The sequence below is a fragment of the Phaenicophaeus curvirostris genome, chromosome 3, assembly GCF_032191515.1.
Source record: "Phaenicophaeus curvirostris isolate KB17595 chromosome 3, BPBGC_Pcur_1.0, whole genome shotgun sequence".
NCBI lineage: Eukaryota > Metazoa > Chordata > Aves > Cuculiformes > Cuculidae > Phaenicophaeus > Phaenicophaeus curvirostris.
The window spans coordinates 55,039,468-55,054,191 of NC_091394.1; the positions used below are offsets into that span (position 1 = coordinate 55,039,468).

Genomic DNA, 14,724 nt, shown 5'->3' on the forward strand with positions numbered 1-14,724 from the left:
CTCAAATTGTTCTGTGAGCACAAAAACAGTGGGGTTCGCCACTATGACACAAAGTGACAGGATTCGGAGGGAATTTGGCAGTTTTGAGACACTACTAAAAAAAAGTCAGGAAATTCGTTTGACTTTGAGTGGCAGGTTTTTGTGGGTCTGGCTGTTCTGTACTACCTGAAAACATACTTATTTGGGACATTGTCACTTTGAGAGGTTTCACAGTTTTAGCGGTGTGCCACCAGTGGCGCAGAGCAGTGCCAGCAGTGTGGCACAGCCCTGTAATCACTCTTTCATCACAAAACATCAGAGCAGATGGGCTCATCCCACTTAGTGGTGGTGAACCCCTCTGCACTTTGTTTTCAGCCTCAATCTCCTCCCAGGGCAGGAGTGGGTTCTCTTCCTATCAATAGGAAGGGTTGGATACCCCCATGGGTATCTTCCATTGTCATTTTTAAGCTGCCCTTTCCATCAGTTAAATGCCACAATGGAGCTGCTGTGCCAGGTCTATATGTGATCCATGCACCCCTAAGGTCACGGGACCCCACAATCTGTGCAGCAGGAGAGGTCCCACAACCATCAGAACAGAAGCTGGATCTCAGCTCTGCTCCTTCACACAGGGCTGCTCAGGACAGAGTGACGCTGTTTCCTCCAACGCATATAATGTTTTCCCATGTTCAAAATAACAGGGTAACAGCAAATTCAAGTTATTTGCTTCATAGTTTTGTGATTTCTTCCCTCCCCCCCTTCCCCCCATTTTTAATTCTGTCTTAATTTAAACCTGAACTATCAGGTTGCATTAAGAGGGAGGGCAGGCTCTGCACCGTCTCTCCTTTTCTCCAAGCCCTAGTTGATAGCTACCATTACAAAAATAAGAAAAAACATCCTCCGCAGAGATCACCTCCCCCTTGCATTTATGCCTGCATCACACAGTGCTTAAGACATAAAAAACTAGACTCCACGTGGGCAGGACTTGACTAACAGCCCATCTGCGGAGCAAAGAACTAAAGATAGGGCCCTGACGGCTTCTTCAGGTCAGCTCGGCGGGCGGCTGGGATTATTTTGATGCGGGGAGCGATTCCCGAGAGCAGGGTGGAAAAGGGCATCTCCTACAGAGCCGCGTCTCGTGCCGCGCCCTCAGGCGGGTTCGGCAGGGCTGCGGGGCCGAGATTCGGGAGGAAGGCGGCCGGGAGGGCGATGCTGGAGCCGCTCGGGAGCCCCGGGACCGGCGGGGAGACGCGGGGTGCACCGGGGGGGCGGTCACATCAAAGGTGAAGGGAGAAAAAAGAAAGGAAAAAGAGAGAGGGAGAGAAAGAGAGGAAGGGAGGGAAAAAAAGGAAAAAGAGGGAGAGAGAGGAAGAGAGAAAGAGAGAAAAACAGAGAAAGAGAGAGAAAGAGGAGAGAGAGAGAAAAACAGAGAAAGAGAAAAACAGAGAGAGAGAAAGAGAGAGAGAGAAAGAGAAAGAGAAAGAGAAAGAGAAAGAGAAAGAGAAAGAGAAGAGAAAGAGAAGAGAAAGAGAAAGAGAAAGAGAAAGAGAAAGAGAAAGAGAAAGAAAGAGAAAGAGAAAGAGAAAGAGAGAGAAAAAGAGAAAGAGAAAGAGAGAGAAGAGAGAAGAGAAGAGAAAGAGAGAGAGAGAAAAAGAAGAGAGATAAAGAGAGAAAGAAAAAGAGAAAGAGAAAAAGAGTGAGAAAGAAAAAGAGAGGGAAGGAAGCAAGCAAGGAAGGAAGGAAGAAAGGAAAAGAAAGAAAGGAAGGAAAAGAAAGGAAGGAAAAGAAAGGAAGGAAAAGAGAGAAAGGAAGGAAAAGAAAGGAAGGAAAAGAGAGAAAGGAAGGAAAAGGAAGGAAGGAAAAGGAAGGAAGGAAGGAAGGAAGGAAGGAAGGAAGGAAGGAAGGAAGGAAGGAAGGAAGGAAGGAAGGAAGGAAGGAAGGAAGGAAGGAAGGAAGGAAGAAAGAAAGAAAGAAAGAAAGAAAGAAAGAAAGAAAGAAAGAAAGAAAGAAAGAAAGAAAGAAAGAAAGAAAGAAAGAAAGAAAGAAAGAAAGAAAGAAAGAAAGAAAGAAAGAAAGAAAGAAAGAAAGAATAAAAAATGGAAGAGGGAAGAGGAAGGGGAAGGCAAAGGGAAAGGGATGGAGAAGGGAAGGAGAAGGGAAGGGGAAAAAGGTGAGGAAAATGGAAGGAAAAGAGAAGGAAAAGGCAAAAAGGTAAAGGGAAGGAAAAGGAGGAAAGGGAAGAAAGGGAAAGGGAAGGAAAGGGAAGAAAGGGAAAGGGAAGGGAAGGGAAGAAAGGGAAAGGGAAGATAAAGGAAGAAAGGGGAAGAGAAAGGGAAGCGAAGTCTTTTAAAATCAACTATCCGAAATAAATAACTTCACAATCACCACCACTAAGAGCGCAGCCGGGGTGCCGCGGGGCGGCGGGGCCCGTGCCCGGGTGGCTCTGCCCGCGGCTGCCGCGGCGCCTCCCGCGCGGGGCGGGGCGGGGCGGGCGGACAAAGCCGCGCCGGCCGCGGGGCGGGCGGGGGAGAGGGAGCGCGGCGGCGGCGGAGCAGGTGAGGAGGGCGGCGGGGCCGGCTCCGGGGCCGGGGGGGGCCGTACCGCGCGTGGGATGCTCCGTGCGCCGCGGGGGAGCGCGTCGCGCCCCGTGTCCCCCCGACCCCGCAGCCGCCTCCGCGGGGCGAGGCGCGGGCGTCGCGGGGGCGGCAGCCAAAGGGTCCGATGGGTCTGAAGGTAGTTTGGGAAGGGAGCGAAGCCGCCGCCGCGCTCCGTAATAGAAAGGAAGTGAAATTTAGTGCTAAAACTCTTTGAGTGGAAGCGAGCCCGCTATCCTGCGCCGGTTAAGCCAGAGAAAAACCTCAGGAGCGTTACGAGGCGAAGCATCGCTAGGGAGTCATTAGTTTCTAGAGGGCTTAAGGGCTGAGAAGCGTGTTGATGCGTTTGTTTGTGAAGAGTTGTTGCCTGGCTCCGCGATGCGTTGTGTCAAAGCAGGAAGGCGCCTAGTACCATGTGTATTTTGCTCCCTACAACTACCTGAAAGGAGGTTGTGGAGAGGAGGGAGCTGGCCTCTTCTCCCAAGTGACAGGGGACAGGACGAGAGGGAATGGCCTCAAGCTCCGCCAGGGGAGGTTCAGGCTGGACATTAGGAAAAAAATTTCCACGAAAAGGGTCATTGGGCACTGGAACAGGCTGCCCAGGGAGGTGGTTGAGTCACCTTCCCTGGAGGTGTTTAAAAGATGAGTGGATGAGGTGCTGAGGGACATGGACTAGTGATTTATAGGAATGGTTGGACTCAATGATCCAGTGGGTCCTTTCCAACCTAGTGATTCCATGATTCTATTTAAAATCATTCGATGTCATAAGCAGTTTGCACAATGCCGCTGAGTTGTGAGCGTCCGAAGCAGCTTCTGGTAAGGGAGGCTTGAAGGAAGCTTTCCCTGGGCACGCTGTGTGATAAGGAAGCTCCGTGATGAATACATCCCATTGCAGAGGATGCACCTAGAAGCCTGGTGAATCAGCATGCTGCATCCACTGACCGAGCACGGCAGCTCCTGCGAGGAAGGATGCTGGAGTACAGGGCGGGTATATTAACACTACCTCACATTGCGAGCTTTGTAAGCAGTAGTGGCACACGTGAGGTTGTGGAGTTAAACAAATTACCTCTAGTTTTTAATTTTAAACAGCTTCTTCTGACAGTTCAGCCAGCCCTCTGATGCTTTCTATGGTGAGTGAGTTATAGTCCTTTTTGTATTTCACTTGCTTCCCAAGGGGATATTTGCTTTTTATCTGTCACCCCAAACTGCAGCGAATGAAATGAGGCTAATAGCATAACCTCATAACTTAACATAGCAAGAAATCTGAAGTGGTAAGGAAGATGAAAACTTCTTACAAGAAATACTGCAGCAATTTTGCTATGTTTTAAGAGTAGACAAACACTGAGACAGAGATGACATTTTAGAAGTGGAATAGCAGAAAAATATGTCAAACAAAGCATTGCACAGCTTAAAGGTTATTTTGCAAGATACACTTGCTCTTTTAAAAGATAGTCTTTTGAAGTCAAGTGAACTGTGTAAAAACTTCTTTAGGAAGTGTGTCGCAGGGTGTGTCTTTTAGTCAGACTTCAACAAAGTGCAAAGTATTTAGAAGAACCATCTCTAGGGCATCTTGAGGTATTTATTATTCAATGCCTGTATGAGCAACTGTACTCACTGTCATGTCAGGATGCACAGGTCACAGGCCAAATGCTGTCCAAATCCTTGGTGTACATACGCTTGCTTTGTCTCTTCTCTGAGATACAGGGACTCCTGCTTCAGTCCTTGTTTATGTCTTTACTTACATAACTGGACGTGTCAGGCAGGCCTTCACCCAACCAGAGAGAAGATACTAAGAGCACAAATTGTCTTTGTCTCACACAGGGGCTGTCCACAACCACTGCCAGGATTCAAGGGTTGCTTGTCAGTAAAGCCCTTGTGGTGAAAATTGTCCCCAAAGTGGAGGACAGAAAGGTTATGATCCCTTAACTCACCTACTCCACATCCTGCACGCACAGGGTTTAAGTTACAGGAAGGTCTGTATCTTCCTAAAACACTCTATATTTATGGTACTGCTGCTGGGAGAGTGAAGTTTCATACTGTGTCTAGTAGAGAAAGTTCATTGAGATGCTATGTAATCTACTTAAATACAATCAAGGACTTCAGAAATTACTAGCAGTTGATTAATTTGGCTTTTCCTGAAAGCAAGTGTGGTTTCTTTCAGTTTGCCTCAAATTCAGCCTCATCAGCTGCTTTAGCTTCATAGGAAGACTAGAAACAGCTAATCACTTAGTAGAAGAGGCAGGGAGTCAAGGACAGCAACACAAAGGGCAGTGAACATCTTGTGGGCTTGGTGTCTGAGACACATACATCTTTTGGAGATGTTTCAGAGATGGGAATATATGGATATTTTTCTATGACCTCACTTTGTGGGGTGTGCATGGTAGGTTGGTATAAGTTGGCCAGTTGCTCTGTCAGAGTGTATCAGAACACCTGGTCCTGAATATGGCTTGGTCATTTGGGATGTCTTCTGCTTATTTAAAACTTCTGGCAGCCAGCCATTTAACAGGTACCTGTTCTTCAAGGTTAAGTCTTCCTGCAGCATATCTCTTCCCCTGAGAAGGACTGGGGACCCTTATACCATTGCTTTCACTCCTTAGGCAGAAGAGGCTTCCTGTCCACAAGGGCAGAGGGGACAGCTTACTCACAAGGTCATGGAGTCTTTCTAAAGTGAGTTGGGAATAACCTAGGCATTGATGATGCTGACTGATAGTGTGGGGCTGGAGTGGTTATTTCAGCCCTGTGATTTCATTTATAATGGCCTGATTTAACTGTCTGATATTCTAAATCCAAGTCCTTGCTCTGACAAGAAAACTCTCAAATCGAGTTTCCCTCAGGTCTTACAAGTCCAAGTGTTCTTGACTATTTATCATTCTCTCTTCTGGCTAATTTGGCATTTTTCTGTGGTATTTTCTGACCATTCCTCCAAAAGCCAGTGAAATATTTGGAGGAGTTAAAAAAGAAATTACACTACCTCTACCCACCCACCCCACCCCACTTCTAAACAGATAATTGCAAGAACTCTTCATCATTTTATCTTTAAAAAAACATTTAGGGGCCTTGAAAGTTACTAAAACGTTTGCTAAACATGTCATTCAAATTCACCTTAAAGTAGCTTTTATCCTGGCCCTACTTCTCTTAAACCTTGCAACAGTGAAGCCTTAATACAGTCAAGTCTTTACAAATAGCTTAATTCCAGAAGAGTGAGAAACATTAGACTGTAACACAATTAGGTGAGTGGAATGCATTTTTCCTTCAGGCACCTCTGGAGAGTGATACTATATCATGTTAAAAAACATACGTTGTCTCAAGCAGAGCTGGGCTGGGCCAGTATTCGCATGAGACATGGGAGGGAGAACTGCAGCTGGTGCCGAAAGCCCTGGTGGGGAGCATGTTTTTGGCCTTGCTCTGAGTCACCGCGGCCCAAAGGCCAACCATTACATGATGGCACATGTGTTGTTGTGATGAAGTTTGAATGGCATCCTGAGCATTTCAGCACCTTTATTTTATTTATTTATTTTTATGCATGTATGTATATAAAAGTCAGTGTTTTGGCTTAGCTCCTTTGGGGGTAGTTACAACTACCAATACAAAATCCTTGCAGCTTCAGCAGGGCTTGATCTCTCACTGGTGAAAAAGTGAGGTGATTTGGGGAAATCCATGTATGGCTTTCACATCCCTTTTGTCACGAGGTGTCTGTGGACCCTCCCTGCTGACAGTCTCCATGATGCTTATTTCTAGGAGTAGTGAACCTAAACACTGAACTTAGAACAACGGGTGCTCCGAGGGCAGCAAGAAAATCTGTTGGGTTTAGTCTGTCTGGAGGAAAAGTGGCTGGGGGAAGAGCCTCAAACAAGGTGTTCTTTTCAAGGGATTTGAAAAGACACTTCACAGACTGTAAAGAAGAAGCAGTGACTCATCTTCTGCATTTGGGAAAGTCAGGTGAGGGAAAAAGGGACTGGCAGCAGGGCTAAAGAGAGGGGAAAGGGGAACGCAAAACCTAAGGTGCAGGGAAAGGATCCAGAAAACAAGAATAATCTAGGAAAGCTGTCTGGACAGGCATTTATCATTGTTATCTAAAGATACAGTTGGATCTCAGAATGGCTCCACATTGCACTTGTCCCCAGTGAACTGAACCATAGCCCCAGCACGCAGTTGCAGGACAGGCAGGATTAAAGCACAGGCCTATTCTGGGAGCACTGCCCAGCGTCAGCAGCCAGCAGCAGAGCTGCCCTGAGCTATTTTTGTTATGGCCATGTCCAAAAAGTGTTTTAAAAAGTCTGAAGGGAAGCAATCTTACTAACAGAGCCCCTATAAAAAGAGCAGGGCTTCAGGTGGGGAAGTATGCTCAAATCTGATCAGCAGCTGCTGCTCTAAAGAGGGGACAGTGCTCCACAGTGGTTGGGTAATGATGCCTAATGGTGGTGAAGAGGAGAAGGAGGGGTGCTAGAGAAGATGGAAGCATGGCAAAGGTTGAGAGGTTGTGGGGAGAGCCTTAGTGATTCTGGCTGAACGCCCCGTCAGTCCCAGAAAAAAAGCTCCTGCATCTTGTGCTGAAGAGTTTTACGTTCATCCATCAGACTTTCCACTGAACCTTGAATGACTCCAGATTCCAAATTTATCCTATTTAAAGTTTAAGAACAGTTCTAGTGCTTTAAAGGAAGCTAGTCTTTAACTCAATCTCTTCTGAAAATGACTCACCATGTTATTTTTCCACCTTATATGAAGGAGCCAGTAGCATTTCTTTAGCAAGGCTATTTCAGTTACTGAGTTTATTATTTATCATTTACTCAAATTTAATTTACTCTTTTTTATATTTTTTTTTTCCTGAAGGGATAAAATTAGTAGGGTCCTAACACTGTGTAATCTACCATACATATACATTACAAGTTTCAGGTTGATCTTACTACCATTGCCAAACCACAGAAAAATAGCACGTTGCCAGAAAATACAAATCCTACATGGATTTGAGAGGTGAGGAAGGATGTGACATGCGGGTCAATCAGCTCTAAGCTTCAGATGCCTAAGTTGTTCTAATCTAGTAAATCTTGATGGAATTGTTGAAGACAGCAAGAAAAAATTCTGTCATTTCACCACATGGCTTGGTTGTGCAACATCTAATGTGAAATGGCCAAATATCTTCTCAGGCTACTCCTTCCAGAGGAATTTTACTAAAATAGGCTTTGATCTGGCAACCATTTTATGTCCCAATGCATACTGGGTTGAATAGCTAGTAGCAGCAATCTCTTCAGACAGTTTGAATCACACTGCAAGCAAAGCATGTCATTTTATCAAAGGAAAACAATATGTTTTGTTTGGCTTTACAATGTTCAGACTAAGTAGAAACACTCTGCGTAAACTTACTCTTGAAACTTCTTTTTAACATGGCACTTGAATCTAACCTTGGATCTCATGATTCATCTCCGCTCAGAATGTGGCATTCCTGGACGAGCTTACTGTTCTGAATCCAAGAATATTTACAGACCCATGCTAAGAGGCAAAACCCGAAGAAATAGATGAATATCTCTCTTGATTTCCACCAGTCTTGAATTCTTCATGTCTGACATGAGTTCAGAAGATGCTGTCTTGCAGGAGTACTTGCAAATGCAAATGTTGTTTGGCAGCATTTTGGTCTTGTGGGTTTAATGGCCAAATAAATACATTTCCAAACACCTGCAAATATTGTCTTCTTTGCTTTGTAAAATTGGAAACAGCTCATTAGCAGATGGCACGAGCACATCGTTAGTATTAATAGACCTGTACACACAAAAGGAGAACAGGTGACTTCTGTTTGTAATTAAGCTAATCACAGAGGCAGGGGAGAGCTTCTGTCTTATCATTAACAGTGCTTAAACTCAACTACTAGACCACACCAACAAAGCAAATATTATAGTTGCCTTGACATTTGATGCTCATACAGCTTTGCGTGCTTTGGGGTCCCTGTGGAGTGGATAGCGGCCAGGGCAGGATGTCCCATTCATGCAGCTCTCTTCCTCTTCAACAGGTTAGTCTGCAGCCTGCTGTAAAGCTGAATAATTTAATTATTACCAAGCAGCTGGATATTTTTAAAACCCTGACATAAATAAAATGTGCCGCATGTACAGGCTTAGTCTGTACTTTTTTTTTTTCCTGCAAGCTTACACATCTTTTTCCTGCAGCTCATGTAATTTCACTAACTGCTTACAGCCAGTTCTAGTCTACTTCTTTCAACACTGTTAACCCTTCACCTCCCTCATAAGCTTTGGTGTCACTCAAAATAATGAGAAATCTTTACCAAAAAAAAAAAAAGAGAGATCCGAGAGACTAGACTTTGGCAATTGTTTGTAAGCATCTTTACATCTTGTTAACAAACCACAGGAAATTTGCTGGGAATATATATTGCTATAGAGGAGACAGGGGTTGCAAGGTGCAGTTGCAAACAGTCTGGGAAATGTCAGAGGGAAAACTGCGTTCTGCTGACTTTTTGAACAGCAGCTCTAGGTTGACTCTCTCTCTTGGAAAACTACTGAAGTGCAGATTAAATAATTCCAGATGATGACAAAAAAAACCCCCTCTGTTAAGAAAACAGAGGGCCTGGGCTTTCAGCCACTTAGGGGTTGTTGGTTTTGTGCCTGGAAAGTTAACCCTGCACCCATTCACAGCTGCTGTTCTGGCTGGGGCTCTGGAGAGCCCCTCGGCTTTCTCACACGGTCCCTCTGGTGAGGGGTTTGTTACATTCTTTATCCCTGTTGTGTCTCTTATAACTTTGCTGCACCCTGACTGCACCACAAAATTGGCAGTAATTTTGTCAGTTTGCTTGTTCTTTCTGCCTTTGCTTAGGGGACCGAGTCGGCTCCTGTCTTTTTATAGACTGATTTGGGTTGGAAGGGACCTTAAATTAAAGATTCCGCTGATTTTTCAACAACCCCGACTCCAGGGCAGCGTTTAAGGGAATCCGTCCCTGGGTGGGCTCGAACCACCAACCTTTCGGTTAACAGCCGAACGCGCTAACCGATTGCGCCACAGAGACTCCGCGCGGGGCTTTGCTGACGTGGTTCCTGCCCTGCCTGCCTGTGACGCTCTAATACTGATTCTTCAAAAACTTCACCCCACCCTCCTCTTCCCCCACCCCCTCCTCCCTTTACGACCAAGCAGAGTATTAGCTGTTGTTTGACAACTTAACTCTTGTCTTCCAGCCTGTTCGTAGGTTCAGTAGGAAAGGTGAGGCACCAGGAAGGTGGTGTAGCAGAGGCTTTCAGTTTAGCCTTACCCCAGCCATGCAGCAGAGTCAGAAAATGCTGTGCCTTACCAAGTGAGAAGCAGTCTCTGCATTCAGGGGTTGAACACTCTGCTTTCTCAAACCAAGAGCTTTCAATCCGGGTGGCTGTGAAGAGTGCGGGGACTATGGAACAAAGTGAGACTAAAACCCAGCCTGAGTTTTGCCCAGAACCTGAGGTGTCAGCAGACAGAATAACTCTGTGCTTCAGACACTCGTGCCTTGCTAAGCATAAGCAGATTTATCATAGAATCACAGAATAACCAGGTTGGAAGAGTCCCACCGGATCATCGAGTCCAATCATTCCTATCAAGCACTAAACCATACCCCTCAGCACCTCGTCCACCCATGCCTTAAACACCTCCAGGGAAGGTGACTCAACCCGCTCCCGGGGCAGCCTGTTCCAGTGCCCAATGACCTCTTCCATGAAAAATTTTTTCCTAATGTCAAGCCTGAACCTCCCCTGGGGGAGCTTGAGGCTGTTCCCTCTTGTCCTGTCCCCTGTCACTTGGGAGAAGAGGCCAGCACCCTCCTCTCTACAACGTCCTTTCAGGTAGTTATAGAGAGCAATGAGGTCTCCCCTCAGCCTCCTCTTCTCCAGGCTAAACAACCCCAGCTCTCTCAGCCGCTCCTCATAAGGCTTGTTCTCCAGCCCCTTCACCAGCTTTGTTGCTCTTCTCTGGACTCGCTCCAGAGCCTCAACATCCTTCTTGTGGTGAGGGGCCCAGAAGTGAACACGGTATTCAAGGAGCGGTCGTTAAAGGAGCACTTGCAGCAGTCCTTGCTCAGGAGAGCAGATGTGTTTTTAAGGCTTGGTAGCTGATGGCAAAAGCAAGATGGCGTCAATAGAGAAGGGTATTGCTGAACTGCCTTCTCAGTGAGGACTAAACTACTAGCCCCTTGCATACCTCTCCTAGTTTCAGCTACTAAAATATGGTCTGGTCAACTAAGCTTTAGCACTTTCCTCAGGTTATAATGGTAAAATGTGTGACTGGTCTTACAACTGCCAAATACAGTGTTTGCCATTAGGACAGCAATAGAACCGTTCTGGCATGCAGTGCAGCTGTGCCTCCATAGTTGTAAGAGGTGTTGGTGATATTCAGAAAATAAGATTTTTTTTTTTCCCATGTGCAAGGTTTATTAGGAATGAACCCCAGGCACTGCAAATCTTCTCTTTATTTTATTTGCTAGCTGCTACAGATGAGACCATACTCATGATGGTGAGGCTATTTCATGTTTTAGTATTGGGGTATAGTTACTGCCAGCTAAAACAGCAGATCCTTTAAAAGCTAAAGCATCATCTCTGGTATCTTTCCTGTTCTGTATTTCTAAACAGAGCATGGTTTCAATCCCCAGCCTAGAAAGTGCATCAGTGCAGAGTTGGCTGCACTGAGCACAATCCCCTTGTTATCCTGATTTCTGATCTTGCCTATCTCCTGTGATATTCCTCCTCCTTTGACCCACACCTGTGGATTCCCCCACTATGCTTGGGGAACATCAATTCAAAATAAGTGACAGCTCAAGCATGGATGACATAGCTGACTTGTTTTGTCAGTCATCACTGAAGTGAATAGAGAGGAAGCCTGCCCATGGTGGGCACCTCTGCTAGAGGACCTCAGAGTTGTCCTTGCTAGCAGGAGTGGTAGGAAAGAAAATTACCTTGTCTGTATTTCTCCAAACTCTACATTTAAATAGAACTGCTTTTTTTTTTTTTAACTCTTGCATGTTATATTTAATTTGTGAACTCACCAAGATGTTATTTTTTTTCCCAGAATCATCAGACTTCCTGTAAAAGGCGAAATAGTCCTATTGCCCTTGGAGTAGAGCATGATATTATGGATTTCCAGCCACAGAAAGGGACATAGGTATCTGTCCTTTAAATGTGGATTTTAAAGTGAAAGATGCTTTATCTTGCCTGCTAGAGGTATAGAAGCATTGAAAAGTGAATGCTGTACTTGACTAAGGAAAAAATTCTTGTAGTAATGAAGGTAGGTATTCCTCTCCAGCTAACACTTGGGGAGAAGGAACACAGGCAGTTATTAGGCTTAAATGCTAATTTTATAGTAAAAGTTCCTCATGGACACACATATTTTGAAGACCAGATAGCATTTTCAAACCAAAAAGGCCTGGTTTTATGCAGAAAGATAAATGTTCTTCTTGTAATAGTTTTACAGTTAAGATTTGGCCCAAATCACTAGTTCTTAAGAAAATACCTCAAGTCTTCATATCAAGATGGAACAACCACTTCAACTTAAATAGAGGAAATGTAGGGCATAATAGCCATTACTTGCACAGATCTTGTTAACAAGAGCATAATTTCCTAATCACTCCCTTGAAAGCAAACCCAGATGACAGAAGCATAGTTGATCTCCTGCCAGACACCTCAACAGCTCCAATTTCACACCCAACCTCCCGCGGGAGTGCCAGGATAACCTCAACTATTCAGAGGAAAAAAAACCAACGTCTGAAGATTATAGTTCTTTATACTTGTATTTTTAAGTACAAAATCTGTCAGTTGGGATAGTACAAAAACTTGAGTAAGAAAAAACAGTGCAGGCATTTAGATGTGTACGTATTACACACCAAGGCAATATATAGCTCTGTAGGCAACATTGCCTCAGTTTATCTCACCATACCCCTGAATTAGGCCTCAAGGGTAAAGAAAGTTGACTTTTTCTTTTTTTAAAGATCTAGAATATTTAGAGGACAAAGGAATATATTCTATATTTTATTAGTGCTAGTCCTTCATAGTGAAGGCATGTGTGGGATTTAATGAGTCATGCAAAGGGCTTTGATCTTGCATCATCGTCATGATGTATCTGATGAAAACAGGAGCCTTCACTGGTGGTGGAGGCTCTTCACAGGCTGCAGTTCTATAAGTAGCAAAAATTGTTGTCAAGGTCACAGATGCATTAGTTTTCAATATAATGCATCTCTTATACAGATACATACTAAAAGCTGTCAGAATTCCCTCAGGTTGTTACAGCAGTGCTTTTAAAAGAGCAAACAACCAAGCAAGTTCACCCACTAATTGTTTCTAGACTATGTTGAAGGACATGAAATCATTAGAGACAACCTTAATTTTATTTATCTACCTTTTTTCCCCATTGGTTATCTGTTTTGTTTTAAACAGAGCACATGACAAGCTAACAAAATTATCCTCTTGCTCCAGAGAGGCTTTTTATAGGCTCCCTGAGTTTCTGGGTGGGATGAAGGGTGGAGCTAGTCATTTAGCCACACCCATGGTGAGGTTTATTAAAGGAAGTTTTCTAGGGGATGATCTTTTCTACTGTGTATCATAACTGGCAGTTTTATTTAACAATTTTATCTTTTTTTTTAAAAAAAAATTGTTACTATGTCAAGGCCTCGCAAAAGTTCCCATAGTGGGGATGCTCCTCTAAATGCCTCTTTGAAACAGCGAGATGTGGTAAGTCATGGAGTCTGCTTTACTACTTTAGTTTGATTTTATACATAGTACTTCTGTGGTAGAGAACAGAGTATTACTGTAATTTCCAAGGTCTGTGTTTTCTTTCCCTTGCTCTCTACAGTTTTGTGTTCCTGTGACACTAACTGAAATGGAGAAGAAACAACCTTGAACAACATCCCCAAACTTATTGGACTTTGGAGAGGTTCTTATTTGTTGTAGGGTGGTCAGGCTTTCAAGACTGATGACTTTGAGTGCTAATCAACACCACCTGTCCACAACACTAAGGTTAACGTGGCTGTTGTAATTGTACTGCTGTTTGCAAGCCACACCAGTACTAGTTTCTCAAGTGTGCGAATACAAGATATGCTACGCTTTACTGTACAATTGCTGGGACTTAGTCATAACTTTTTGATACACCCAGGAATCTTGCCATAATTTTTAGTTTGTACTGTATTCACAGTTTCCTTATATATACATGCAAATAATTGTTTATAAGTTGTTATATTCAGCAGAGGTTGCGTGAGTCACTGTGGATGTCCCTCAATGAGATTAGGTGCTATATTAGGTTTGTTTGCTATTGAACACAGGTGTTCAAGTTGGTACAGTAATTCTACAGTCAGGTCTGTATTAGTTTACCAGATGACTAGGTGAAATCTTTCATAATCGTTAATTGAAGTCAAATGCATTGTATCAAAAAGGGATCACAACAACGTAGGGTGTGTAGCATGGATGTATCAAGAATGCTGCTCAGCATAAAAAAATACCTGTTGCATTACACTGGTTACCTGTCGCTGGGCTTGTAAAGTAGAATTTGTAAGGAACTGGAAAGAGGAGAATGAATCTTAAAAATACCTTTTAGAAGCTTCTTTTGGGCCTCTCAGAAAACGGACTAAAGTCTGGACTTCTTTGAAAACTTCATCAGCAACCAGAGACAATTATCTTGAACGTTAACTTTTTCCTCTAATTACATAATTAGATTGGAGAACAATAAGTTTTCTCTTGGGACCCTTCAATGTAGAAGGACAAGTCATTGTTTTGGGCTTTTTTTTTATGGCATCCAAACATAAGAAGTGTTTGAGGGTCACTAGTCTACTAGTTATTCTCCAGAGTATACTAGTATAACTGCCACGTGCTACAAAAATAACCCAGGTGGTGGTTTCCATGAAACTGGTGGTGTTGACGGGATGTGTTTTTCAAGCTGTAAACAAAACTGAATTAAAGTAGCTGGCAAAAAGCTGACTGACAACCTCTTGGGCAAAATGGTATGACGTAAGTTGGAGAAGCTGTCAGAGTATTTTGACTTCGTGTGATCAGTAGACATGAGAAAATAAATGCATCTTGTGTTAGAATAGAGACATTTTCCACCTTGGTAACACTGGGGTTTTTTTTCTTTGTAGCTTTTGCTGTCAACATGAAACTTGTAGGATGCTTAACTTGAGCACTGTGGTAATTTCTGCTCTTTACCATGTGTTTTT

General features: G+C 43.9%; 1 protein-coding gene and 1 non-coding gene across 3 annotated transcripts in view; one reads left to right on the forward strand and one right to left on the reverse strand.

Annotated features, from left to right (window-relative positions):
• The first annotated feature begins 3,673 nt into the window (after nucleotides 1-3,673).
• The window catches only part of MAPRE2 (microtubule associated protein RP/EB family member 2), a 102,949-nt gene continuing 91,898 nt past the window's right edge, over nucleotides 3,674-14,724 (forward strand). The window contains exon 1 of one of the 2 annotated variants that reach the window (XM_069854050.1): nucleotides 3,674-3,700. In XM_069854050.1, coding sequence (XP_069710151.1) covers nucleotides 3,689-3,700 — 12 coding nt within the window. In that variant the 5' untranslated portion in view covers nucleotides 3,674-3,688. Of the gene's footprint in view, nucleotides 3,701-13,162; nucleotides 13,250-14,724 lie in introns of those variants that run through there. The other variant, XM_069854047.1, reaches the window with a different exon arrangement.
• Nucleotides 9,503-9,576, reverse strand: TRNAN-GUU (transfer RNA asparagine (anticodon GUU)). Its single transcript has one exon. It is a non-coding gene; the product is annotated as a tRNA-Asn (tRNA).